The sequence below is a fragment of the Phocoena phocoena genome, chromosome 15, assembly GCF_963924675.1.
Source record: "Phocoena phocoena chromosome 15, mPhoPho1.1, whole genome shotgun sequence".
Taxonomy (NCBI): Eukaryota; Metazoa; Chordata; class Mammalia; order Artiodactyla; family Phocoenidae; genus Phocoena; species Phocoena phocoena.
In genome coordinates, this window is record NC_089233.1 from 76,809,511 (window position 1) to 76,836,539 (window position 27,029).

The following is a 27,029-nucleotide window of genomic DNA, read 5'->3' on the forward strand; positions in this document are numbered from 1 at the left end:
GTCAATATCTATAAAACTATTAGCAAGATTATTCTCTTTTTTAAAAACTCTTCCTCTTCTGCCTTCCACACTCCCTTTGGTGGTTGTACTCTACATTATATAGTACACCATCTCCCTTACAGCCATCCTTTTATCTTAGACCTACTAGTAAATATTAATTCTCACTCTCAGTTGTTCCCTAGATCTCTCTAGTCATTTTGGTTGCCTGATGCTCATTCTCTACTAGCTTCTTCAGGAATGGTTTATAGAAACAATATTCTGGGAATTAACAGTGCACGTTCATAACAGTTTGTCTGCAGCTTTAATATTTGAAGGCCACATGGTCTGTATATAAAAATCTTTGGATCACATTTTATTTCCTTAAGTAACTTAAATATGTTATTCCACTGTCTTGTGGTATAAAGCATTGCTGTGGATGTTTGATGGTCTAATTTTTAGCCATTAAAAGTGACTTGGTCTTTTTGCTAGATTCCCAAAGGATTTTTAAAATCTTTTAATTCAAAGTGTAATCATTTATTAAATCATATCTTGCTCTTGGCCATTTTGGGTCCAAGAAGAATTCTTCCCCCAAATCAATGTGTTCTTTCAATGTATAGTTTCAAACCTTTTCTTTTTTTAATTTCAGGAGAGTCTTAAATTCAAGCTTTCAGTATTTCTTTTGTTACATTGCTTTGATTTCCTTCTCAGGGACTCAGCCTGTTGTGTGTATGTTTGATCTTCTTTGCCTATCATTTATTTCTTTCACTTCCTCTCAACAATTTAAAAATCTTAATAATTTGCTTTAAAAACATGAAAAATTATTAAATATAATTTTAAATTAAAAAAAAATACAATTTCAAACTTACAGAACAATTATAACAGTACAAGGAACCTATTTCTCTTTGGTTACTTCTTTTTGAATTTCTTTTTTTTAAACTCTCCTGTTTTCTGTTTCCTTTAAGGCATTAAACCTATTTATTTGCTCTTGTGTTCCTCCTTGTTTTGTCTTCATTTCTGAAAATATTTTCTTCTTTTCTTTTTAATTCTTTCCTGATTTCTTTCACTTCTCTTTTCAGATCATTCTTTTTTCCAGTTACTTTGGTTCTTAAGTTCTCATTCTCATTTATGTTGTTATTCCATAGCTTCTACCATTTTCTTAGTTTCTTGTTGGATTAGTTTCATCTTTTGTGGGCATCTTTCTAGCCTGCTTTTGTCTTCCGTAGGGATATTGTTTGTCCCTTATTCTCTTTCATATATTAATGCTGTGTGGAACTCAGCTGTTCCTTGTCTACTGACCGTTTTTAAGTGAACAGTTTCCCGGTAGTTTTAGGAAGGAAGGGGTGGGTCAGATAGATGTTCTAGCCCAGGGCTGTCAGGCTCCCTCTTTAGTTGGCTTTGTGAAGTGATTTTTAAAGCATCTTGTGTTTCTAAGATCTGCTTCCCCTGTTCCTCCCATTTTTACCTATTATCTCAACCTTCTCTTTCCTTTGCTCCTTTTGTCTGTATCTTGCTCAATTTGTTCTGCTCCAAGAAGCTTCTCCTCCGTGCAGGCTGTGTCTTACTTAGAAGGTCTTAGTTTTGAGAGTCTGTAGGGCCTAGGCTGACCCAGCACCTTGGGGAGGGGGAGCATGGGGATGCCTGTGAATTGGAGCCTACAGGATCTGCTCCTAGTTTGGCTGCTCACACAAGCTGGCCTGTCACAATTCCCAGTGAGACCTGATGATTTGGGGTTCTCCTGGTCACAGCCATCAGAACCCCCTGTTGTCTTGATTCTCCTTCCTCCCACACAAATGTTGATACCACATGGGTCTTAATAACTGGCTGTCCCCCACTTCCTTGTACTTTCAGAGTCTCTGGTTTTGATTTAGTTGTTGTCTGAGGGGTTCTCTGTGTTGGTTTGGCTATCCTGTTGCTCCATTTGTTTGTTTGTTTATTTATTTATTATTTATTTTTGGCTGCGTTGGGTCTTCGTTGCTGCCCATGGGCTTCTCTCTAGTTGTGGCGAGCGGGTGCTGCTCTTCATTGTGGTGCGTGGGCCTCTCTCCTCTTGTTGTGGAGCATGGGCTCTAGGCTTGCGGGCTTCAGTAGTTGTGGTGCACAGGCTCAGTAGTTGTGGCTCACGGGCTCTAGAGCGCAGGCTCAGTAGTTGTGGCACACGGGCTTAGTTGCTCGATGGCATGTGGGATCTTCCCGAACCAGGGATTGAATCTGTGTCTCCTGCATTGGCAGGCGGATTCTTAACCACTGTGGCACTGGGGAAGTCCTCCATTTATTTTTATGGGGATTCAGGGAGAGTGGAAAACTGTGGCCACTGCTGCCACTGTCTTCCCAGAATCATAAAGCCAGAGTAATCGCTCAAAAACACATATCCAATCATATCATTCCTCCCTACTTTAAAAAAAACTTGAGTTGCAAGAATCCTTCACGAAAACTTTCAAACATATAGAAATAGGCTAGTATAATGAACCCCTACGTATTCGTCACCCAGTTTCAATAATTAAAAACTCATGGCTCATCTTTTTTCCTCTGTATCCCCTACCCATTAACCCTTCCCAGCTCTAATTTATTTTGAAATAAATCCAAGCATCATAACAAATACTTAAAAAAAAAATTGAATACTCAGGGGTCAGAGGAGCCAGAACCACATCTTCTTTGGACTTGGAGAGGAAAGTGAAATGTCAAGGAAAGCTGATGTTACCATCCAGGGTCTGGGCTGAGGGACCATCAGCCTGGAAATACATTCGGAGTACGACCTTAGGGAGCCGACCGTCATATCGAGCTCTGCTAGGCACAAGGAGCTAGGAAGACAGCATTTGCCATTCCTACCTGAATATTGTTTGCAGCAGAGGGCCCCGGTGGGTCCTGATTTAGGAGTGCTGAGTGCTGACAACGTTCAGTCCCTCCTCGGCCTGGCTCAGGCACTCCATGTAAAAGCCTTCCTGCTATTCCAGCCGTTGACCTGCTCCTCCCTAGTTTGTAGGGAGGATGTAGGGAGCCTAGATTTCATCTCAGTTGGAATGTAGCCTTCTCCAGGAGTGTACCACATCAGAAAATCGTGCTGCCTGCAGGAGAAGTAGAGGGGAAGAGGCACATCCTTCCAAGAAATGTTTCTCTCACACCCAGCCATTCCCTGGGTATCATAGCAGGAAATTACTCATTACTGGGAAATCACCGCTGACCTTTCTGTTGAGGAAGTCAAAGAGAGAGCAGAGTTCTCAGTTAGTTGGGTCACTGGTGCTTTCTTCTTGCATTCATTATTTGTTTTCCACTGCCATCCTCATGCTATCTCTATTTGCATAATTCCAAATTCATATCTCACCTTGGTTCGTTCTGACATGTTTAGCCCACCCATTCAGTGGATCCTTATTGAGGGCCCTGTGTCTGCAGGAGTCGTGCTCTGCCAGTGAACAAGCTGGACCTCAAGTGCCTGCTCCTTTGAGCTGAGGAGGCTCAGCCAGCAATCTCTCTTGGAAAGCCTCTCCAGCCCTGTTGAGCGGAGGCAAGTTTAGGAGGTGTTATGTGTGTGCCCTGTGCACCCCTAGGAGTCTGGGCACAGAGACCTCGGTCGCAGGCCACTTTCGTGTGGTGTGGGCCCACTCTCTCCTCTCTGACCTTTGGTGTGATGGCAAGGGCTTGGAGAGTGACACAGGCAGCATACTTTGGGGTTGCTCCAATGGAGAATGGCCATCCTGTCTCCACCCCAGCCTTCATTGCTAAGGTTTCCTTTCAAGCAACAGTGCTGGAACAGACTAGGCAAAACAGCTTAGATATAGCTGTATGATGTATCTTCTCCCCTTAATGCCAACCAAAGTTGGCAAGGAGAGGTAACAGGCCAGCAGTGCCAGAAAGAGCTCTTTCCTCTGCACCAGATGTGGCTGCTCCACAGTTACCCCTGAGTTTACTATTTTCATTTTTACCAACTCCTCTCATTGCCTTTCCCTTCTTCCTGTGAATAGATTTTGCCTCTGAGCAGGACTTTCTACTCAGTAGCATTGTTTGTGGCCACAGCGGTCTTCCCCCACCAAGTAGGAACTCACTGAGGACGGGGCGACGACAGAGCCACCTGCCCCGTCAACACTTGGTACAACCTGAATCGCAAGAACAAAAATTGGCTCCAAGTACAGTGATAGCAGTGTTGCAGTCTTGACTCTGAAGGTGATCCTCAAAACTTGACTTTGGCATCGTATGTAAGGGTTTGCTTTAAAAAATATACTTGGGTGGTGAGACCAATTACCTTTAAAATAATTTTACATTTCTGGCTTTTTAACTATCCTGTTCTCTAATGAACATATCTCACTGAAACTTCCCACTGTTTGCTCTGAGTAATCTTGTTTACTTGAAGATTGCTTTACAGTGCAGTAAGAAAACATTCTAATCGTGAGTTTTTTTCAAGTTTAGGCATTGCCGTTACATGAAAATGTCACTAGACTTAGTGTCCCTAAAGTTCTTTATTTATCCTGATTTTTGTAAAATGTTTGATTTATTTGGTCCTAGGGATTTATTTTCCTGTTAGCCCAATGAAGATGTCATGATTTTGTGAGCCTTGGGGAGAAGAGTGCCTAGGTATTGTATTATCTTTAAAGGATATTACTTCTGCAATAGCTTCAGTTATTTATGTAATAATAGTGGCCCAAGGTCTGTCTCTAGCAATATGTATATGGATTTTGGTTCCTATATAGTTTTAGTTGTAGCATTGAGATATTGAGCAAATCCTCTTGAGGAAGTATTTGGCATCAGTCAGCCTTCTAAAAATTGATCATATGTTATTAGCAGAGGTTTACTGCCTCCTTTCATTGTATAGGAATTTTTTTTTTTTTATGTATCCAGTTCTAAGAAGGCAGATGACCAAAAGATCATGTAGCTGTTGCCGGAGGCTTATGGCCGGAGAGAAGGAAGGGATAGAACCGTTTTTAAACAATTGCATCTCCCTAAATATGTCAAGGAGATAGGAAGATGTTCTACTTTGATTTGTTGGCACACAGGTATTTTATGCTGGATCTTGTTTTAAGTAGTCACTCTGAAAGTTGTTTTTTATTTAAGTACACTTAATAAATTAAAATTTGCTTTGACGGAAGTTAAAATGTTAGAAATCAGGTAACTGACATGGAGAACTATGATTTTTAAAAGATAGTCTGCTTAAAAAAAATAGTCTGCTTATGGACATGGTGAACAGAAATAATTTAATGTTTTAATTTTTTCTTCTATTTCACTACAAGTTTATACGCATAATAATACATACCAGATAAATATGGGGGAAAAGTTTTGTGCCAGAGCCATCCTGCCTACTCTTTCCTTACAGAAGAACAAAGTAACAGTATTCATTTTAACTATAGAAATACTATAGTGGGTTTTTTTAATTCCCTACATTTTAATCTCCTGTGTTCCTCTTGATCTTTAATTTGCTAAAATAGTTGCAAAGAATGAATCTAGCCTGCATTAATCTTCTTAAAAAAACACAACTCTACCTAGTTGTAATGGTTCATCTTTCTCTTAAAAATAGTGATTTGTTCACTCTGAAATCTGAATGATCAGTTGCAGCTGCATTTTGTTCCTATTGGAGTTTAGGAAGAAGGGAGGAGGAAGCACTCTGTAATATACAATTTGAATTACTGTAATAGACGGACACAGAGATTAGCATAGAGGAACTGTTAAGCTGTCAGAACCAGAAGAAACATCTATTCTTAGCATAGTTTGAGATTTAAAGGCAACATAATGGGTATAGTTGAAAATTGTAGAAGGAAAATAAACCAGATGGGTTAAGATTAAATTTTTTTTCTAAATTGTTACTACCATACTGAGGAAGAGGACTTTCTACCATTAGAGGCAATAAAGAAAATCGCAGAGGGAAAGGTCAATAGGTTTGAATACTTAAAAATTTTAAACTACTTTAAAACTCTTTATTACTTAGGTAATGCATATGCGCTGTAGAAAACAATTGGAAAACAATAGAAAATAAAAATCACTCATAATTCTGCCAAGTGGCAGCTCTCTTGTTATTATAATGACATTTTATGATAATCCTCCCACACTTAAAATATTTTTATTTAGGGGAAATTAAATTTAAATGTGCAAACAAATAAATTGGCAAAGTGGTTTCTCAGGATAGACAAAGAATTGTTGGCTTCAAGATATGTAAAGAGCTTACATGAGTAAGAAAAATACTAATATTCTCGAAGATTGGTAGGCAAAGGACAGAGACAGTCACTCTGTGTTCATCATTCAGCAGACGTTGAGTGCCTGCTGGTCAAGTTAGAGTAGTGTTTACTGTGCACAAAAACGGCTGTTGGAAGGGACAGACATGCCATATTGTCGTCTGTATGTTTTATTCCAACATCTTGAGGCATAATCAAGATATAAATGAAATTGTATGGAAAAACATTTTTCTTCAGTTGAATTTTTTCAAAAATAATGGAGAAGATTGTATTTATGAACTTGAGATGGGCAACTATTTCTTGAACAAGACACCCCACAAAAACGATAGAGGAAAAGATTGATAAATTGAACTACATTGACCTTTAAGAACTTCTCTTCAATGGGAGAAAATATTTGCAAATGAAGCAACTGACAAAGGATTAATCTCCAAAATTTACAAGCAGCTCATGCAGCTCAACATCAAAAAAACAAACAACCCAATCCAAAAATGGGCCTAAATAGACATTTCTCCAAAGAAGATATACAGACTGCCAACAAACACATGAAAGGATGCTCAACATCACTAATTATTAGAGAAATGCAAATCAAAACTACAATGAGGTATCACCTCACAGCAGTCAGAATGGGCATCATCAAAAAGTCTGCAAACAATAAATGCTGGAGAGGGTGTGGAGAAAAGGGAACCCTCTTGCACTGTTGGTGGGAATGTAAATTGATACAGCCACTGTGGAGAACAGTATGGAGGTTCCTTAAAAAAATGAAAATAGAACTACCATACGACCCAGCAATCCCACTACTGGGTATATACCCTGAGAAAGCCATAATTCAAAAAGAGTCATGTACCAAAATGTTCATTGCAGCTCTATTTACAATAGCCAGGACATGGAAGCAACCAAAGTGTCCATCCACAGATGAATGGATAAAGAAGATGTGGCACATATATACAATGGAATATTATTCAGCCATAAAAAGAAATGAAATTGAGTTATTTGTAGTGAGGTGGATGGATCTAGAGTCTGTCATACAGAGTGAAGTGAGTCAGAAAGAGAAAAGTACCGTATGCTAACACACATATATGGAATCTAAAAAAAACGGTTCTGAAGAACCTAGGGGCAGGACAGGAATAAAGACACAGACGTAGAAGATGGACTTGAGGACACGGGGAGTGGGAAGGGTAAGCTGGGACGAAGTGAGAGAGTAGCATGGACATATGTACACTACCAAATGTAAAACAGATAGCTAGTGGGAAGCAGCCACATAGCACAGGGAGATCAGCTCAGTGCTTTGTGACCACCTAGAGGGGTGGGATAGGGAGGGTGGGAGGGAGGGAGACGCAAGAGGGAGGAGATATGTGGATATATGTATATGTATAGCTGATTCACTTTGTTATACAGCAGAAACTAACACACCATTGTAAAGCAATTATGCTCCAATAAAGATGTTAAAAAAAAAAAGCTTCTCTTTATCAAAAGACACCATTAACTTTGGGTTGTTTGCAGAAGTGGCCCCAAATTCCTCCCATCCCTGTCTGTCACATTCATGCCCCTCTGAATGTGACTCTCACCAAGAGGTGGACAATCACTTTTGAATTTGTGCTCGGCCACGTGACTAGCTTTGGCCAGTAGAATGTTGGTGATAATGACACAAGCAGAGGCCTAAAAAACATACAGGCATACCTCGTTTTACTGCACTTTGCTTTATTGTGTTTTTTACAAATTAAAGGTTGGTGGCAACCCTGTGTCAAACAAGTCTACTGGCACCAGTTTCCCAACAACATTTGCTCACTTTGTCTGTGTGTCACATTTTGGTAATTCTTGCAATATTTCAAACTTTTTCATTATTATTATATTTGTTGTGGTGACCCATGCTCAGTGATCTTTGATGTTACTAATGCAAAAAGATTACAACTCACTGAAGGCTTAGCTCACGGTTAGCATTTTTTAAGCAATAAAGTATTTTTAAATCAAGGTATGTACACTGTTTTTTTCAGACATAATGCTTTTGCACACTTTATAGACTAGTATAATATAACCATAACTTTTATATGCACTGAGAAACCAAAAATTCATGTGAGTCACTTTATTGTGATATTCGCTTTATTGTTGTGGTCTGGAACTGAACCTGCAGTGTCTCTGTACTTGCATATCTTTCTTGCTGCTTTTGAGAATTCTACAGTCACTACAGTGTGAACAAACCCAGGCTAGCCTGTTGGATGATGAACGACACTGACCTTATTACTGCCGTCACCCTTGTCAACAGCCAGCCAAGCACCAGGTTTGTAAGTGAGGCCAGTGGGCCACCAGTGATCACAAATGCATATGGTGAGCCCAGCCAACAGTACATGGAACAGAGACAAGCCATCCCAGCTAAGCTTAGCTCAAATGGCCAACCCCTAGAATCACAAGCAAATAAGCTGTTGTAAGCCCTGTGTTTTGGGGTGGTTAGATATGTGTATCAGTTGGCTTTTGCCAACATTTGCAGTGTGTGTGACCACCAAAGGACTTGTGCCCAGAATACATAAAGAATACTGCATATCATTAAGAAAAAGACAACAGCCTAATAGAAAAAAAGTGGACAAAGGCTACATATGATATCATTCCAACTGTATGACATTTCTGGAAAAAGCAAAACTATGGAAACGGTAGCAAGATCAGTTGACAGGTTGACAGGGGTGTGCCGGGAGAGAGGGAGGGATGAATAGGTAGAGCACAGGGTTTTAGGCCAGTGCAAATACTCTGTTTAGTGGAGGATACATGTCATTATAAATTTGTCAAAATCCACATAATGTACAAAACAAAGAGTGAACCTTATTCAAAACACTTCAAGGGCTCCTCTGGCCTGTAGCAGTAGTATCTTGCTCTGGTATTGCCACTTTTCCAGGTGTCTTATAAGCAGGGGTGACATGTGACATCAATGCTGATGTTATGATAAGTTACTTAAAAAACAAATGGCTGTAAAGTCATTCACAGAATGTTACTTTCACTTGCTGCATTCAGATGTTTTCTTAATTAGGAATTTCAAGTAACTCTGAGTATTGTATGACTTCTTAGTGGAGAAAACAGATAGAAAGCCACAGGCTATGGGCTCACATGGGGTTTTGTCTCTTGTAACCTTATGATTAGACTAACATGTCTTGGCGTGGTAAGTAGTAAGCATTCACTGAACTGTTGACTTTATTAAAAGTCCTCTCTCACTAAGTTGGCCCAAAGAGATTTTTCTCCTGAAGCCCTGAAGTTTTTAAGACCGTTGCTGTTTATTCAGCAACATCCTAAATTAGCTTTATGTAAGTAGAGTTGCATCTCACACTAGATTGAGGTCTAAAAGAAGATAAGAAATCTGTGCATAGATCAGGTTATCCTTAATTTACCCATAATGTGTGGTGCATGTGGTTTTATGCATACAGCGTGGTTCCATTGTTCTCAGGCACAGTTCAATGCTAGAACCCTTAATCTAAGCCACAGGAGGAAGCAAAAAGAAAGGCAGATGCAGGGCTTCCCTGGTGGCACAGTGGTTGGGAGTCAGCCTGCCGATGCAGGGGACACGGGTTCGTGCCCCGGTTCGGGAGGATCCCCCATGCCGCAGAGCGGCTGGGCCCGTGGGCCATGGCCGCTGGGCCTGCGCGTCGTAGCCTGTGCTCCGCGGCGGGAGAGGCCACAGCGGTGAGAGGCCCGCGTACCGCAAAAAAACAAAAACAAAAGAAATGCAGGTGCAGATAGAGTTTGGGGCTTCTGAATCATTCCTTCTGCCTTTCCAAGAATGATCAGATCCTTGGTGGTGGGGAGGGGGTGTAGGTAGAGTATCCACTTGCTCAGGGCTTTAATCCTGTTTTACTGTTAATTCTTGATGAATAGTCATGGATGTGTTTGTGTGAGGTACATGTGACAGTGCCTATCTGAGAACCTAGCGTCTCTTTATCTAGCTGTTCATCTTCATATCCTTATTGCCTGCCACATAGTCAGTGCTCAATAAATATTTGGATGAATTGCAGGGACTCAAACACTGACTCTAGACCTTGCTTCTTTAATCCACATACACAGAATTCTTTGGAAAGCCAGGCAGAAGAGCTTGGTCACCTGCTTCCCCTCTTCCCCAAATTGTCATTTTATCTTTGTGGCTTGAGTAAAAAACTATCACTTCATAATGCTTTGGGGCATTGGTCACGTCTTTCCTCGTCAGCCCTAATCCCCGAAATGGTATGTAGAAAAGGACATTTACATCTAGAAAATATTTAGAAAACTCATTTGGTTGATAACAATAATGCAAAAGCCTTTTCTTTGGTTATGGTACAGAATCTTGTACTGCTCTTGGAATATTAAAGAAATGCTTAACCAAAGCTAGTTGCATTTTGACATTCTGTTTCCCTCCCATTTACACTCCCAAATTATACACAGACTATCATCAGTTTCATAAGTATGGTTCTGTTATTTCAGAGTAGGAATACCGTGTGGGTTCCTAAGGTCTCTCCCTGTAACCACTGAGCTTAGGGAAATTAACCATGGAAGGAGGAAGCTGGTGGTTGGCAATCTGGTTCCATGTAAATGAAGGTGTAAACCTTCCACTTTCAGATGTCTGCCAACTACTTGTGTCCTTAGTCAGCTGTACCACTGTCCTCGGCAAAGTGCCAGAACCCCAGGGCCTGAACACTTAAACTGTCCTTATGGGAAGCAGAAGGTAAACAAAACAGAAGTGAAAGTAGATTCAATTTTTTAGACTGTTCTCTTACAGGAATGGTTTTGTGGTTCTCAGCATTAAAAAAAAAATACTTGTTCCAATATGTTTCATTGACATCAATTACTGTAAGTCTGATTCATTTTCTGCCTATTGATTTCTGCCCAAGGTGAAATTTATGACATTTAACAGAAAACATAAGTGATTAAAAAAAACAAAAAACAGATACTTTAAGGGTTGTAAAAATAAGGTTTAAAGTCAGTGGTACTTGAAAACGCAATTTTTATATTTCTTTGTTAACTACTCAGTTGTGTAAAAAATAAATAAATGACAATGTTAACGTTCTGTTAAGCTTCCAGGAGATGTTGTGATTTACTTTGAAGATTTTTTATCCTTACTGTTTTGCAGCTTTACTCTGACCCTAACGTGTGGGTACTGATTTATAATTTTAGGGGTGTGCTGGGGCTGCTCTATCCTCTGTATCTCTGAACTGCTCCTTCACATCTCCTATTTCTCCATGCTGTGTTCCTCTGCTTTCAAAGTACCCATCCTTTGTGTTCAGTGCAGAGTTTTTATCTTCATCTGTTAAGGTTTGTTGTTGTTTAAATTTCAGTGATTGTCAATTCCATTTCCAAGATTTCTCATTTGTTCTTTCCTATCCACTTATTCTGGCTTCATTCCTCCCTAGATTTATTTATAACATCTTTTTTATACATGATTCCTTTATTTATCCCTGATCTCAAATATATTTATCTTTAAAGTGCTAACAATAAATTTCTTGTGGGATAGATTTATTTTTCTAGTTGATTTGTTGGCTATCTTTTTCAGAACTAGTCACCTTCTGTCTTTTTGGTACCTTGCTTGCAGATCACTTTGAGTGGGAGGCCTGTTTTTTTCATTTGTTCTGTTTTTGAGCCTAGCTGTGCCTTTGTGCTTTTCTTTATATTTAATCAACCTTGCTTTGTGTTCAGAGCAGAGGGTGCACATCAGAGCGTGAAATTGGTCCCACCATGTCCACCAGATGGTTCCCCTTTGTGAAGGGTACTCCACACTTTCCATTCCTGCCCTCATCCTCGTTTGTGGCGAATTTGTAAAACAATTTGATTATGCTTTTTTCCATGTTGTTTTCCAAATGTACATAATTGTTCTGGTAGTGATTTGTAACTCCATTTTCTTTTAACCTTACCCCCGACCAGTGTACAAGATGACCCAACATTTCCTCAAGCTCTGGCAGGGATGATTATTGTATATCCTTCTGCCTTTTAAATGCTGGCCAGTTTTGTTCCTTCCTCCCTCCCCCTCTTTCTCTTTCAACTACCACATGAGAGTCTTAGGTTCTTGGTTTACTTTTCATCATCTTTTTCTGTTCAGTACATAATCATTTTAAATTTTAAACCAAAGCAAGCTTGGTGCTTGTTAGCTAAATTTTAAGCTTTTTCATTATTATCTAAGCGTTGTAGTTTATCTTAAAATTTAACAATATTGAGTATGTGACTTCTCGTGTATTGATTATATAAACAGATAAATATAATAAAATATTTTCCTAAAGTTTTTGTAGTAAATTATATTGTTCCATTAACTAGTATAGATAAAGAATACAGCATTGCTTTCAACTTGAAAGACATTGAACTTCTGACTGATAATTTGTGTATTTCTCAATGTATACTTTGTTATACAGGAATTTTATATTCTCATTTATAATGAGATTTATGAATAATGAAATTTGTTCAACAAGTTATTTTGAAGAGTTGGTTGCTAAAATTTTAGTCTAGCCACCCCTCCCCCCCATTTCTATATATATCTCCCTATTCAGTGGTGACTACTGCAAGAGTTCCAGGAAATGTACACCCTGTATGTTCACTTACTGCATTTTAAATTATTGTCTTTACTGTACTTCTGCATTTGCCTTCAGTCTAGTTCTGTCTATTTCTGAGAGCCAGTAGATTCCATAAAGTACTGGATAACGGTCGGAGCAATCAAATTAGGCAACCATTTGTAAAATGGGGGTGCGGGGGAGCATAGAAGATGCTGAAGGTGCTAAGGGACTTGTAGTTCACTGCAGTTCTAGCAAATAAAAGGTACCACTGGAGTCCTTTCTTCCTTTAGACTTTTAAAACAGATGGCTGTCCGAACCATCTAAAAATAACCCTTTTTGCTTTGAATCCACGTTTTAGTAACACTTTTGGTACTCTCTTGTCAGGAGGCCGTGTGACTCAATTGCACAGCAAAATAATAATAATAATAAAATGATTGGAAAGCAGGATTGGACCAGACATTTGCTTAAACATATTCCCTTTCAAGAACATTTCTGTACCATAAAATGAAGCAGATTGGTATGGATTTAAGGACTCTTTGAGGGGGACCTTTGGAATGATCCCTTAATTCCATCACTAGAATTAGGTTGAGTGCCTACTCTGAGCCTGGGCCGGTGCTAGGAGGGGTGAGAGAAGTGAAGGTCTAGGCCCTTCCCAGCAGACTCCCAGCTTTAACAAGATGCTGGCTCCACCTCATCACTCTCAAATAGTTTTAAGAGAAATATGCATTTTACTGTGGAGCCAATAAGAGACATTCACCCTATTCTGGGACTAAAGAGAAAAAGGTGTTAAAACCAAAATTGCTAGGTTTAACTTAACAAAGTGCTATAAACCTGAAAATATTTCTGCAAGGCTGGATTGGCTTTTATGCCTATGTGTTTTCAAAAACGGAAATCTCAAGTGAAAAATTACCAGCTTTTCACCCAAGTTTGACTTTTTGCCTAATTGGATTTGGGAGGTATTTGAATAATGGATCATGAGCTTTCCCGTAAATACAGAAATTGATTCACTCTGGTCCCTAATTCATTCCAGAATTACCAGAGCTTTATAAGCATGTTATATCCCTTTGTACTCACTGGGAGGTCATCTGTTATCTTAAGTGAGTGTGGGAAGATGGGAAATAACTAGCTTTAGAAATTATTCAGGTAATGTCAGTTTCTGCCGTGCTCACTTCCTTGCCTCTTAAGATTTCCAGTTCAGATGTTTTGTTTAAACTTTATCAAGCATTTTATAGCCCAGCTTTCTAGCCCAGCCAAATCATAATTTTGGAAGAACTGCTTTTTTCCTCTCATGAAAACAGTTCACTATAGAGATGAGTCAGATCATTTTGGGTGCCCATATAAAATGATACAGTGTAATTTAAACCATTTGCCTGTAAGCTTTGACCAAACTTGAGCTCTGCTTCAGTAGCACATCATCAGATTTATTCTCCAAGAGAGCATGAACGTTTGATGTCCATTACATATGGTGTTTCGTTCTATGACATTTCTGAAACCTACACTAAGAATAGGAAGTAAGCTTCTAAAAAGCCAGTAAAGAACTGTCCGAGGGAAGGAAATGGATAGGTTATCTATTTGTTGGTATATTTAATTTCCCACTGGTAAAATTTCTAAGTTAGTGTGATCCCATCCCTGAAATTATGAGGTACACTTTGAATGATTCTTGAAACGTTCAGTGGGTATTTTTTAGGGGATGCTTCTGGGAGTATGTTTCATGGCAAGTTTATTGTTTCCTTTTTGGCTTGGCTCCTCAGTTTACCCAGCGTTCATCTTTTCATCATCAGCTTTAAGGCTTTTATTTTATTCTGTGTGTGGAAATTTTACGTACTTTGGTGGGTTATTTAATCTTTGGTCAGAGTAATCAAAGATCTTCTAGGGATACTTCATGCTTGGGATGAAAGTCTCCTTAAAGTTGTTCATCAGTCAGGGATCTGCTTTTTCTACCGCAGTTAGAAGGTTAGCTTACCTTTGATACAGTTTTAGAATACAGAAATCTTGTTTTGCTGTAGTTCTATAAAGGTTTGTGGTACAGTAGTATATGTGCTTTCTTCTAAACCACTGTTGGTAGTTACTTCTAATTTTAAAGGTACTTTATCACTCCTCAATTTTAAGACTCTAATCCTGGCATTTTATTTTACCGAATGAAATGTAAATACTTGTATTCAAAGCATGCATATATTTCCCATATGCCATTCTAAAATAGAGAAACACTTAAACTGGGTATATTTTATTATTTGTAAATTATACCTCAAAGCTGGTCAGAAAAGCTAATTGAAATACATAATTAAGATCTGTGCATTTTGCTCTATGAGTATACCTTAATTTTAGAATCTCTTTTTTAAAAAGTATTGTGTGAATAACTCCTATTTTTATTAGGTATCTCCGAGTTTTGCTGTGTTCTCTCTCACCAAAAAAGTACAGATTAATAAATCCTTTGGCTGAATAAAATTAATTGCACACTTGTTGCTATTTTGGCCCTTATTTCCTCAGAATGAATACTTGTTAGTTCAGTGGTTTATCCATGTCAATGATTTCTTCCATCTTCATCTAGTCACACCAGCTGGAGTGATCAGATTGTTTCACATCACAAGGCAAAATTCGTACCTTTTGGTAAACACTTCCAAATAACAAGTAGAATAAGAGATTTAAAACTGAGATTTATTTTTTCAAGTCATTTTTCTGTGTTGTGTAGCATTTCCCTGAAAGCTTAATCTCATCCATAAATGATGTGATGGCTAAGTTACTACTGGACTAATTTGTTTAATCCCAAGTGGGTTTATAATATATCATCATAGCTTTAAATTATTATCTCATTTCTAGTATGAGTCAAAAACTCCTCGTCATTTTGTAGTTTTTTTAATAAGTAGAATAGCAGAATGTGGGCATTCTTTTTTTTAAAATCCAAGTTGAATGTATACATGGTTTAAGAGCTTAAATAATACCATGATAAGCTTATAATAAGATCCAGTTACTTGCTGCCCATACCTCCCTGTTCCCCAGTCTTTCTCTTCATGGATGACTATTTTGAACTCTTTGAGCTGCTGACTCTAGCTTGTATTTATTTCCGTATTTCTAAGGAAAATGCTTATCTTTGGATTCATTGATTTAGATCTTTCCTAAGGTATAGGATTTCATTTTCTTAAACAGCCATTCCTTCTGCTTTCCCACTTTGCTTCCCCTCCGCCATTCTCCCAGTATGTTATACTTTTTGGTTAAAGCCATATTCATTGTGTACATTATTTGCCTATGCACACGGTCACAGATAGTGTTGTACTGGACTGTTTCCTTTTTAATAGATTTTCCTGTAGTTAATACTTTCCTGCCTTTTTTTCATCTGTAGAGTTTTCTTTCTACCTGTTGCTAATTCTTCCCATAGCTTCTGATAGCCTCTCAGAACAATTTTCCACAAGCTCAGTCAGTGCTATGCAATAGAAATACAGCGCAACCCATATGTGTCATTCTGCTTTTTCTAGTAGCCACAGTAAGAAAGATAAAAGGAAGCAGAGGAAAGTAGTAGTATAGTTTGCATAATCCAATATGTTCAAAACGTTATTTCAACCAATAGTATTTCAAATATCTGAAATACCTTACTTTTTTTTAGCACTAAGTCATCAAAATCCAATGTGTATTTTTACACTTGCGCAACATCTCTTTTCAGGCTGGCTGCATCTCAAGTGCTCTCAATAGCCACGTGTGGCTCGTGGCTGCTGGGCTGCTGTTTCGGACAGAGCAGTTTCAGGTGATTTCTCAGCTTCAGATTTGGTCTTGGAGGCGTCCCTACTGGGGACCTCTGTTCTTTGGTCTGGGTCGCTGGGTCTGTAGGCTGCCACACAGCTACCATTTTGAGACTTCTTTGCTTTGCTTCTCAGTTGGATTCCCTGTTTTCTGGACTTCAGGTCTTCTCATTTCCCTTTGGTGGTCTCGTTTGGTCACGGTTGGTACAGGGGACAAAGGCATGTTGTTAACTCGTCTGTCTCTTGAGTCATTCTGGGCCAATCTGGCTGCTTGCCTCCTAGGGCGGTACATGGTTGTCATCCTGGGGCCTCCCCCGTCACAGCTTTTTTGGAAATTTCCTGTGCCTTTGCTCTTGTGTTGGATCCTTCCCCCCAACCCCTGTCCTGTATATCTTACATCTTTCTCTTTCTTGGTTTATTTCCTCACTCAGGTGGAAGACATGCTCCAGTGGATTGCTGCAGCAAGGGAGCAGGGGTGGTAAAGTTTTTGAGACCTTGCATATCTGAAATGTTTTTCTTGTCCCTTCTCACTTGTTGATTATTGGGCTGTGTATAGAACTCTAAGTTGGACATTATTTTTCTTCAGAATTTTGAAGGCATTGCGCCTTTGCCCTTCAGCTTTCAGTGTTCTTGCAGAATCTGATTACCTTATCTTTTGAAAGTGAACTATTTTTTCTCTCTGGGAACTTACAGTATGTTCTTTTTGTCTGCAGGATTCTGGAATTGCAAATTAGTGTGTCTCAGTATGGGTCTGTTTTTATCATTTTGATGAGCACTTGATGTGTCTGGGAGATTTCCTTGAACTATTTTTTAATGTATTCTTTTCTTATATTTTGTTTTGCTTAATTTTCCATTATTATTATTTATTTAGGCTTTGCCTTCTGGAAAGGTAGGATTTCTTCTACCTTTATCTTATCACTCTTCAGTTAAGCTTATCATTTCTGCCATCTTGTTTTTAAGTTGCAAGAGACATTTTTATTGTATACAACGTCCTGTTCTTAATCCATGGATACAGTATCTTATCTGAGTATATTAATAATGTATATATTTTAAGCTTTCATTTCTCTGCAGTTTATTTCCTCTAAGGGGCTTTTTTTGCCTGTTTTGTTTTTCTTTTAAATCTCTTTTGTATCAGAGGCTTTCTCTCCTCTGACATCTTGTAATCAGTGGTGTGTACATGATGAAGAATAGGGGCCTACAGGGTCTGCAGCGAGCTCTGAGCAGGTGTAAGGAGCTTATCAGCACAGATCTGGCCACTGGGCCTCTAGGTGCAGGTAGGCTGTTGTTTCCATACCCCTGTAATGGCATCTCTTGGTCTTTCCTCTTGTCTGCTCAGATCATCTAGAGAGCACTCTGCCCCCTGATTTACATCTTCCAGAAAATAAATCTCCAGATTTCTGCAGAGTTTTGAGGCAGCAGTCACCCAGCAGCACGGAAGGGGGTGGTGGGAGTGGAGATGCTGCTCCTCTCAGGCAGCTCTGCCCAGCTCCCCTGCAGTGAATCCCACCCCTCCTTCCAGAGAAGCACACTTTCTGCGCTTCTCTGTGGAAGGTTCTGTGGTGGAAATCATGATGGTTCTCTGCTTTCCCCACTGCTGGCTTGTAATTGAGCTTTCTCAGGCCTGCCAACCACTAATCAATCTGACTTCCAGCTTCCAAAATTGTGTTGCTATTATCTGCTCTCGTGTTCTCTCACTGTGGGTTCGTCTTTTTTTTTTTTTAAGTTGTAATAGACTATGCATAACACACAATTTACCATTGTAACCATTTTTAGGTGTACATTTTAGTGGCATTAAGTATATTCACATTGTTGGATGAGCTTTTCTTTTAATAATGTATAGTAAAATACAGACTTAAAGGAAAAGACTTTTAAATAGTATCATAGGGGTGTTGATTTAGGGGATCCACCTAGCAGGACGCATAGCGTGCATCTTCTGTTAGTCCAGGCACTTGCTCTTTCTGACAGTTTGGTGTAATGGGATTTGTTTACCATCTCCTAGGAAAGCCTTTGGATAGTTTGTTGGCGTAAAAGGGCATTTTATCTGCTCTTGATAACTGTAGCTTTACAAAACGTTACAGATGGAACTCCCAGGTCTGACTTGGAAGGCTCTCCAAGATCTGGCCTGTACCCACCTGTGTGCCCCAGGCCTGCTGTTCCTCCCACCGGCCCACTCACTGTTCCTGCATAAGACGTGAACTCCAGCCCCCGTGCCTTTGCCGTGCTGGGGGTTCCTGAGTGAAACGTGCCCACCCCGCCCCCCATCTTCCTGCCCTCTTCCACATCTTTCCAGCTCCCAGCCCCATGCCACTTCCTCCCACCCCAGTTGTCCTTCTCTTTTCCTCCCATGACCTTGGGCATGCCTCTGAATTAGCACCTTGTATTTCCCACACTGCGTGGCTCCCTTTGATGTCCGTTTCTGTGCTGGGTCTTCCTCAGTGCCCGGCGCAGGGCCCACGCTCAGTTAACTATCTAGATGAATTCCTGATGCCAGAGATTTCAAGAGAGAACTCTTTATCCTTTTTTTGTAGGATATCCGACACGAAGCCAGTGACTTCCCATGTAGAGTGGCCAAGCTTCCTAAGAACAAAAACCGAAACAGGTACAGAGATGTCAGTCCCTGTAAGTATTCACATCGCCGTTACTCTGCTTCCATTCAGCTGCAGGACCTCTCAGTCAGGACTCCTTTAGCCCCGGGGTTTGGTAATAAATTGATAGCAGTAAAGGTTTGTGACTTGATTGTTTCCTATAATAAAGGCATTAGAGACTTATAGTAATGGTTCATTTTTCCACCCTTGTAGAAGGGGTAAGGTTTCAGTTCCTGGAAAATTCAGCTAAGTTCAAAGCACTTTTTTTCCGCTTTGAATATTTTAATGATGAATCGTTTTCCTACCAGCTGAAGCAGGGTATAGCAGGCATAATATAACCACTTCTGGGTGACTCAGCAAAAGTCTTATTAGACCCCGAGCCTTGTACTGAACTAACGATGCCCTGCGCAGGCATTAGAGGGTGGGAGCGGTTCACCCCCTCAACTAAAGCTGCAGTCAGCTCTGCTTGTTGACCCCGCCCCCTGCTGCCATCATCCTTCTTCAAGCTCTTTCCTGCCGTTAGCTCTCAGTGTGCCCGTTGGCATCCTCCTCTGCCTTCTGAGTAATTGGCTCTCAGTCCGCTGATACCTCGAAAGTAAATAACCAAATATGTTCGAGTTTGTATAAAGTAACAAAACCTGGAGGGGAATGAAGGACGTGAACTTTGCCACATCCTCTAGGCCACAGAGAACCTTCTGGCTCACCTCCATGTGGCCGTTGCCAATCAGTGAGGGCTGTGGCTGCCAGCAGCTCCCCCAGCACTGCTCTCTGCCAGGGACATTGAAGATGTAGCCGGTCAGTCCCCAGCCAGGCACTTCCCGCCGGCCTGTCAAAGCTCACTGCCCTCCCGCCCTGAACTGTGCAGCGCCCAGGTCCCCGGGAGGGGCGCGAAGTCAGACCCCAGTTGGCACGGAGCAGTCTGCCTCCAACGGCTGCCACGGTCCCTGCCCCTCAGAGCTTTGTGGCCTTGGGCCGGCTGCCCCCTCCTCTGATCGTCAGTCAAACAGGAGTCAACGCGGATCTCAGGATTGTGCGAAGATGAATAAAGTCACGTCAGCCGCCTAGCCCAGTGTCACACTCGTGAATGTTGGCTGCGGTTGAGATGGTCGCTAACTGAAGGTGCTCGCCAGGAACATCTGAAGCGCGGGTCTAGGTCAAGTGACACGTGATTTTGCCCCAATGCCCAGTACTCTTGATTGAGCACGTCTAGGCTATGGCACCTCGTAGGCTTTATTTAAAAATAATACTAACAGCCTCTCCTCAGGTGATGATGCTGTGAGGCCCTGGCCAGCCACCCTGAACTGGAAAGAACCATCACTGTCCGCACCTTTCACATGGTGTGGCCATGCCCATGGTCTCTAGCCTTTGCTGTACTTGCTCTGAATTAGGCAGTAATGTTGTCTTTAATATTCCTTTTCTACATTTTTGATCAAGGCTCATCTAAATGGTTTTATGAACCAGTTTTACAGAGAAAAAAACAGCATTTAAAATATTCTTCCAGAGACACAATTCCCAAACCTTTTCACCCTCACCCAATCTTACTCCTTATATTTTGCTTTTTCTCCCCTACCTCTACTCTTCAGTAGAAAAGGTGATTTTCTTTTAAGGTTATGGAGGAAGTGGGGAGAATGTTTCAAGGTGGAAGCTCTGGGGACTGGGTATTATCTTCCATTTGGCAGGTGAAAAACCCAGCGCTCGGTGAGTAAGTTGTTTGCCCAAGGTCACCACCCAGTGCTGTTTGAATCCACTCACATAACCACCAGTGCCGGTCATAATTTTTTTTTGAGATTTCTTATCTCCATGACCCACTTAAATATTACCCAAGTATTTCAGTTTGTATTAACCCTCTATGATGAGAAACATTATTCCAAACAGTGGCTAATTTCCTAAAACATCTCTTTGGAATCCTTTCAAATAGGAGGCCCCAAACCACTTATCCCCATTAACTTTTCCTTTCCCACTGGGCAGGGGGAGAACTATTTATGGATGGTCACCTGAGTTTACCGTCCATTGTGTTGTACCAGAAATAAAAATACCCACCTGCTCTTGTTAGCTGCACTAGCAGGATAAGGAAGGTGGCCCTCAGGGAAACATGGCTTTTGTGACAAAGTTATGGTAAAGGGGAAAAAAAGGGGACTATGCTTTTTCAGTAACCTGGGGCAGACCTTCCAAACACAAGCTTATTTTTAAAAACTCTTCTGAAAGTTACGTTTAGTAGACTTTCAGTGTTTTGGATTCAGAGTTTATTTTTTCCAGTTAAACTGTCTTTTAAGTGTCTTTGATCATGAGATTTATGTTATACTTGAACTTTGAAAAAAAAAACCTCGTATCAAGGAATTCAAGGTATGACTTTTCACACTGTTGTATACTTAAGCCACTTAATCTTTGAACCATTAGCCATAGGTGAGGTTGAGGTGTGATCATAAGTCTTACGTACTTAGCTCATTGTAACAACTAGAGCTCTGGGGACTGGGTGGAATATTTGGTGGATTTTTTTTTCCTTTTTAAAGATTGAAGCCACTGTATTTTTTACCCTTTAAAAGTATATATTAGGCATCAGAGAACAGATCCCTTGACATCCCCTTTCCCCAGTCTTCCAAGTTGTGGGGACAGTAACAAATATCATAAGACGATATAGCCTAAAAACAGATTTCCCAAACAGGACATATTCTGTGTTTTAGTATAGTTTGCCTCTGTTGCTGTTTCATGTTAAGTTTCAAACACTTCCAAAAACCTTTCTGAAAATACTAGTCATTCCCATATTGATAACTAATCTCAACTAAAACAGCTTGGACTCAGCCAATGTGAACACCCTGAGTGCCACCAACTCACCTTCTTGCTTTCCCCCATGGGGCGCACTGCCTGTGTGGACATTTGGGTCCTCCAGGATTAACCTCTGAGTTCTGGTTTGCCTTTCAGTTGACCATAGTCGGATTAAACTTCATCAAGAAGATAACGACTATATCAATGCTAGTTTGATAAAAATGGAAGAAGCCCAAAGGAGTTACATTCTCACGCAGGTAAATGGATTGTTCGAATTTGACTCTAATGGTTTTTGCCTTACTTGATGTCACTGTAAGAGTTTCAGAGTGATGTTGTCTACACCTCAAATAAAATCTGCCACATCTGTTTAGAAGATCAGGTTTTAAACAATCCAAAAAAGCAACAAGGAAGGAAAAAGTCTTCCTTCCGAGATTCAGTCTGGTCGTGACATGAATCTTTTCTGGGAAGTATGGCATTGCTGGGTTTACAGAAAACAGCAGTAAAATGCCAGAGTGGCCTGTGGTCTGTTGACAGAGGCAGCAGCTAGAGAAGAGCAATACCTGTGTTGAGTCCATAAGTATTCGCCTCAGAGTGTCCAGTGCTGCTCGTGGAAATCTGAGAGGGTTAGCAATAGATGAGGAATCTATCCAGATGGCCATTCAGAATTCCTCTGCATGGCCCTCATTCTTGCGGGGGGTGGGGTGCATGGAGGGGGTAGATGATGTGAACAAACATGCACAACCACTTGAAACTCCCACTGGTTTTTGGCATCTTTATGGGAAAAAAAATCATAAAAGTGGTTTAATAACTGACCTTTTGTGAAACACGTACTGGTGTATGACCCAAAGACCATGGGTATCTGGGAAAGGGGAGAACGGAGTTTCTTTTTAAGTAATCTTCTCACATCTTAATCTGTTACCTGTAAATTGGTCTAAACAGTCTAAGTTTCTCTCTCTTTTTTTAATCCTAATTTTTGTTTTTTCATTGCGTATCAGTTTTTATCAGTAGTATATTGGGTTTGCGTTACAGGGTGATTGTGAACGTCATAGCTGTGCTTAATATTCGGAGACTAAAATGACAGTGAAACCAGAAAGTGCAGTGAAAAAATTCTGCTTTGGGGCAGGGCGTATCCCTGGTGGCCCTTCTTTACTGTCCCTTTTGTCCTGTCCCAGTTCCTTTCCGCACGTGACCACAGTTGGCCCTCGTGCCCCCCAAGTCAGTGTATGGAACGTCAGTCCCCGGGCCCTCAGCGCATGGTCCTCCCAGCACCTCTGGGGTGGGGATGAGAAGGAGCGAGACTTTGGTGGTGGCAGGCTGGTGGGAAGAGGTTGAGGCAAAAGTGGCTTCTTGGGAACTTCTCTTTAGAAGTAGTCAAGTTTCTTACTTCCTAATTTCAGCCATTCAGCTTTGGTGTGGGGTCAGGAAGCCCAAAGCAAAGATAGGGTCTGTAAAGTCACATGGAGTGTTAGGAAATCACCATGGAAACTTCTACACCCCTGTCCTCCCCACCCCCATGCCCTAGCGCTTCCTTGGCACATCTGAAGGTCTGTCTGTTTGTCAGGTTGTACCATGGTTATATCCAACGGCTTACATGATCTCCCTCTGCCCTGAGCTGTACACACGGGATTGAAGCAGCCTGACCCCAAAGTTACATCCCTAGACAATATGACTGAAATATTTTTTAAAGCATAGAGAATAATGTCACAGATGCTGGCCTTCATGTCCATCTTCAAGTGTTGGCTGAGTTTGGCGTGTATCCTTTCTGATCTTACAGGATTTTTAATCCCTCAGACCCATTCTAAACTGGGGTGAAGTATGGGGGCAGGGGAGTAACAAGAGCCACCGCTATGGGGACCTGGCAATAGGGTCCTCGTTTCCAGCCATGCGACCCCTGATTCCTGCCTTCCTGGAGCCGTTTTTCTGTCAGTTGGCTGGAAGGGGTTACCGTGGAATCCGCTATTGTCTGAGACTCTAAGGAGCCAGGATTTGTCAGGTTTAGGCAGCAAATCCCAGATAAGTTCAGGGAAGGAAGCGAGAGGGCACTGAGGGCTCCGTGGTCGAGGGAAGCGCGGTGAGACTTAAAGGGAAAAGATGTAAAGACTGAGGAGATTTTGGATGAAAGTGAATGGAAACTATTTTAGAAGAAGTGGTGCTGGCCAGAGGAGGTGACATGCTCTGTCGTGCAGGTGATAGGTGATGTCCCTTCCAGGCAGCACTAAAAATTGAGGCAAGCTCGAGGCATTCATACCCTATATCCAGTAAACATCTGTGCCCATTGCCAGGGGGGCTGGAGTGAGACGGGCCCCGCTGCTCAGCAGGCACCCCTACCCCCCATGCCTCGGTGACACCATACCCCTTGGGCCACCCGCCTGACTATTTGTGTGTCCACATCTCATGTTCCTTGGTCCAAGGATGAAGGCTGTCTGTGGTCAGGTTAACCATTATTAATAGTAATAATAATCGCTACATTTTATTGGGTGTTTACTGTATTCCAGGTACTGTGGTAAGGCCTAATAAGTATTGATATATGAACATAGTTAATTTTCACAACCCTGTGAATAGGTGGAGAAACTGAGGCAAGGAGAGGTGGGGTGACTTGTCCGAGGTCACACAGATAGTAAGTGATTGGAGCTGGGACCAAGCCGTCGGAATCGTCCCTGTGACCCCTTCCCCACACTGCCTCTCCCTTGCAGCCAGTTTTATTCGCTGTACCACCCGCCCTAAGGCATGGTTCTCAGTGGAGCCCCTCAGCTGGCCAGCCCACACCAGAAAGCAGAGTCTGTGTTTTCTCTCCTCCATCGCTCAGCTCTGAACCAGCCCTGAGGTGCAGAAATGACCTTTCACCGTGTGGTAGGAAATAGAATTGTGGTTACCACTAGGCAGGGAGAGGCAGGTCCCTGTCCCAGCCATGGCCACCATGCTGCCCGAGGGCCCTGTCGTCCACTCACCGCCAGCAGTGAGCTTGCACTGGGACGTGTTTGTGTGTAAAATGCATACACTGTGCATTGTGTGTTTGCAGGGCCCTTTGCCCAATACCTGCGGTCACTTTTGGGAGATGGTGTGGGAGCAGAAAAGCAGGGGCGTTGTCATGCTCAACAGAGTGATGGAGAAAGGCTCGGTAAGTCATAGATTGATCCACTGTTTGCATCGCTGCCCGTGTGGATGCCAGTCCACAAAGTCGACGTCTGTCCGTGTTTATTTCCTTGAGTTGATTTTCTATTTCTATTAGAAAAACATAAAGAAGCAGTATACAAATACATGTTTATTGTAAACAAGTCACATACGTAGGTGAATTTAAAAGAGGGAAACAAGTCAAACTGCCCTTGACCTATTCTCCACCCTGCCCCCATCAGTCAGTCTCTCCAGTGTGTGATGCTTTCCTCTCACCTCTCAGTCTCTCTCCTGCTTCGTGTGCTGCTGTGCTTGCCTTGTGGAGCTGTGTAAGCAGAGTTTTATTTTGAAAAGCAAGTTCCTACTGTATCTTCATCATATTTGCTTTTTCTGGCTGGTAAAAGCATGCCTCTCCGCACCTGAGCTGTGGGAGCAGCTGGACCCTGGGTTCGCCTCCGTCAAATCCCCAGACGCTTGGCTCCTGGCCACACCTCTTTAGTGTGGACGTTGTCTGCTTGTGCTTCACTTCAGGGTGTGTGTTCCTTTCTTCCAAGTTCTTTGCAACGTGGACTCGAGGTGTGCGTTTGTTCAGGCCACCTCCTGCCCCTCGACGGCTCTCCTCAGTCTCCTGCATCCTGTATCCCGAATGGTCTTTCTAAAGCAAGTCTCACCATACCTCTTCACAGCTGAAACTCTTCTGGGGCTCCCCCTGCCTCCCAGCTATGCATAATGTGGCTACTGGACCGGGTATGGTTGGGCCCTAGTTAACCTGGACCCCCAGCCCCGCCTTCCGTCTCCAGACTCCAGCCAGGACGAACGTTTATTTATTTTATTAAATTGTTCTTTTTTTTAAGTTTCTTGCCAGTTCTCTGGGCTAATGATCAGAATCACACTTGCCCCACTTCCTGGCATCCCACGTTGCTTCCCTTGGGGCCGCGGTGGCTGTGCTCTCCCTCCCCACGCATCTTTGAAGTAGGGAATAGATGCCATATCCCCGCCCCCCTGGCTCCCACCTGCTTCCCGCGACACTCACGGCCAGCACCAAACACTCACGGCCAGCACCAGACACTCGCAGCCAGCACCAGCACTGCCAGGGCTCCACAGCCTCAGAGGTGGAGGCCCCGGGAGGAGGTGGGCTGAGGAGCACGGAGACCGGGAGGAGCGTGTGGCCCAGGCCCGGCCAGGTGCTGGCACTGTGCTCTCTGGGGCTCAGCGGGGGCACTGCTGTCGCAGTGTCAGGATGCAGCCTGTGGCTTGCCAGGAGAACATGAAGGCTCCGGAGACGCCACCCCTCTGAAGAAAGCACAGTCGTGGCCCTAAAGGGAAAAAAATACAAGCGCAAAGAAGTAACACATCAAAGGAAACGTGAGCGGTGAAAACCTAAAGCAGTAAAGCGCTCGCCACAAAGCCTCTTCCCTCCCGCACCCGGAAAGGAACGGTCTTGGTTACAACAAATGGCCTTCGTACAACGGCACATGTTTAAAATCATATTTTTGCCTCTGCCTCCTTTTCTTGAAAGAGAGTATTTATTCGCTCCGTACTTACAGGTGTAAAGAGCTTACCTGAGCGTTCAGTTGATGCAGTAATGCTTCTTGTCTTAGAAAAAAATGTTTACAGTGAGAGTGGTTTTTGATTTTCTCTGCAGTGGCTTGATTAATAAAATGTGAAGTTGCAAATGTGAAGCAAACCCTCACCCATCACCACTCTTGTCAGCAGTTTTGAGTAAAGAAACAAAACACGAGGTTCCCGCAATACATGCACTCCTCAAGGAGAAGTGAAACACGGTGGCCGGTGCAGGTGCTGAGCACAGATGACCCTTCGGGGTCTTCCAGCCTCATCGCTGCTGACATTTGGGCCGGATTGCTCTCTGTCTTGGGGGGCCGGCCTGTGCGTTGGAGGGTGTTTAGCAGGATCCCTGGTCTCTGCCCACTGGATGCCAGTATCACCCCCACCCCAGGTTGAAGCCATCAGAAATGTCCCCAGACGTTGTCCAGTGTCCCCTGGGAGGCAGAATTGCCCTCAGTTGAGAAACACTCTGTAGTCGTATGGAGGGTTGAGAATTTTAAATCATGACTTACTTATTTTAAAATCATCAGATATGGTAGCATTTGCCTTTTATTTGTTACTAAAAGTTCAGATGAAACCTCTTTGCTATTTGCACGCGGTTTGCTTTAGCTACTGTTGCCACAGGACACAAGGAGTGGTGGCCCTGTACTGCAGTCA

At 42.1% G+C, this 27,029-nt stretch overlaps 1 protein-coding gene across 1 annotated transcript in view; it reads left to right on the forward strand.

Annotated features, from left to right (window-relative positions):
• Positions 1-27,029, forward strand: part of PTPN1 (protein tyrosine phosphatase non-receptor type 1) — a 65,395-nt gene that overhangs the window by 26,650 nt on the left and 11,716 nt on the right. Inside the window, exons 2-4 of the mRNA XM_065892346.1 lie at positions 18,876-18,966; positions 21,852-21,952; positions 24,715-24,813. Of these exons, the coding sequence (XP_065748418.1) occupies positions 18,876-18,966; positions 21,852-21,952; positions 24,715-24,813 (291 nt within the window). The remainder of the gene's footprint in view (positions 1-18,875; positions 18,967-21,851; positions 21,953-24,714; positions 24,814-27,029) is intronic.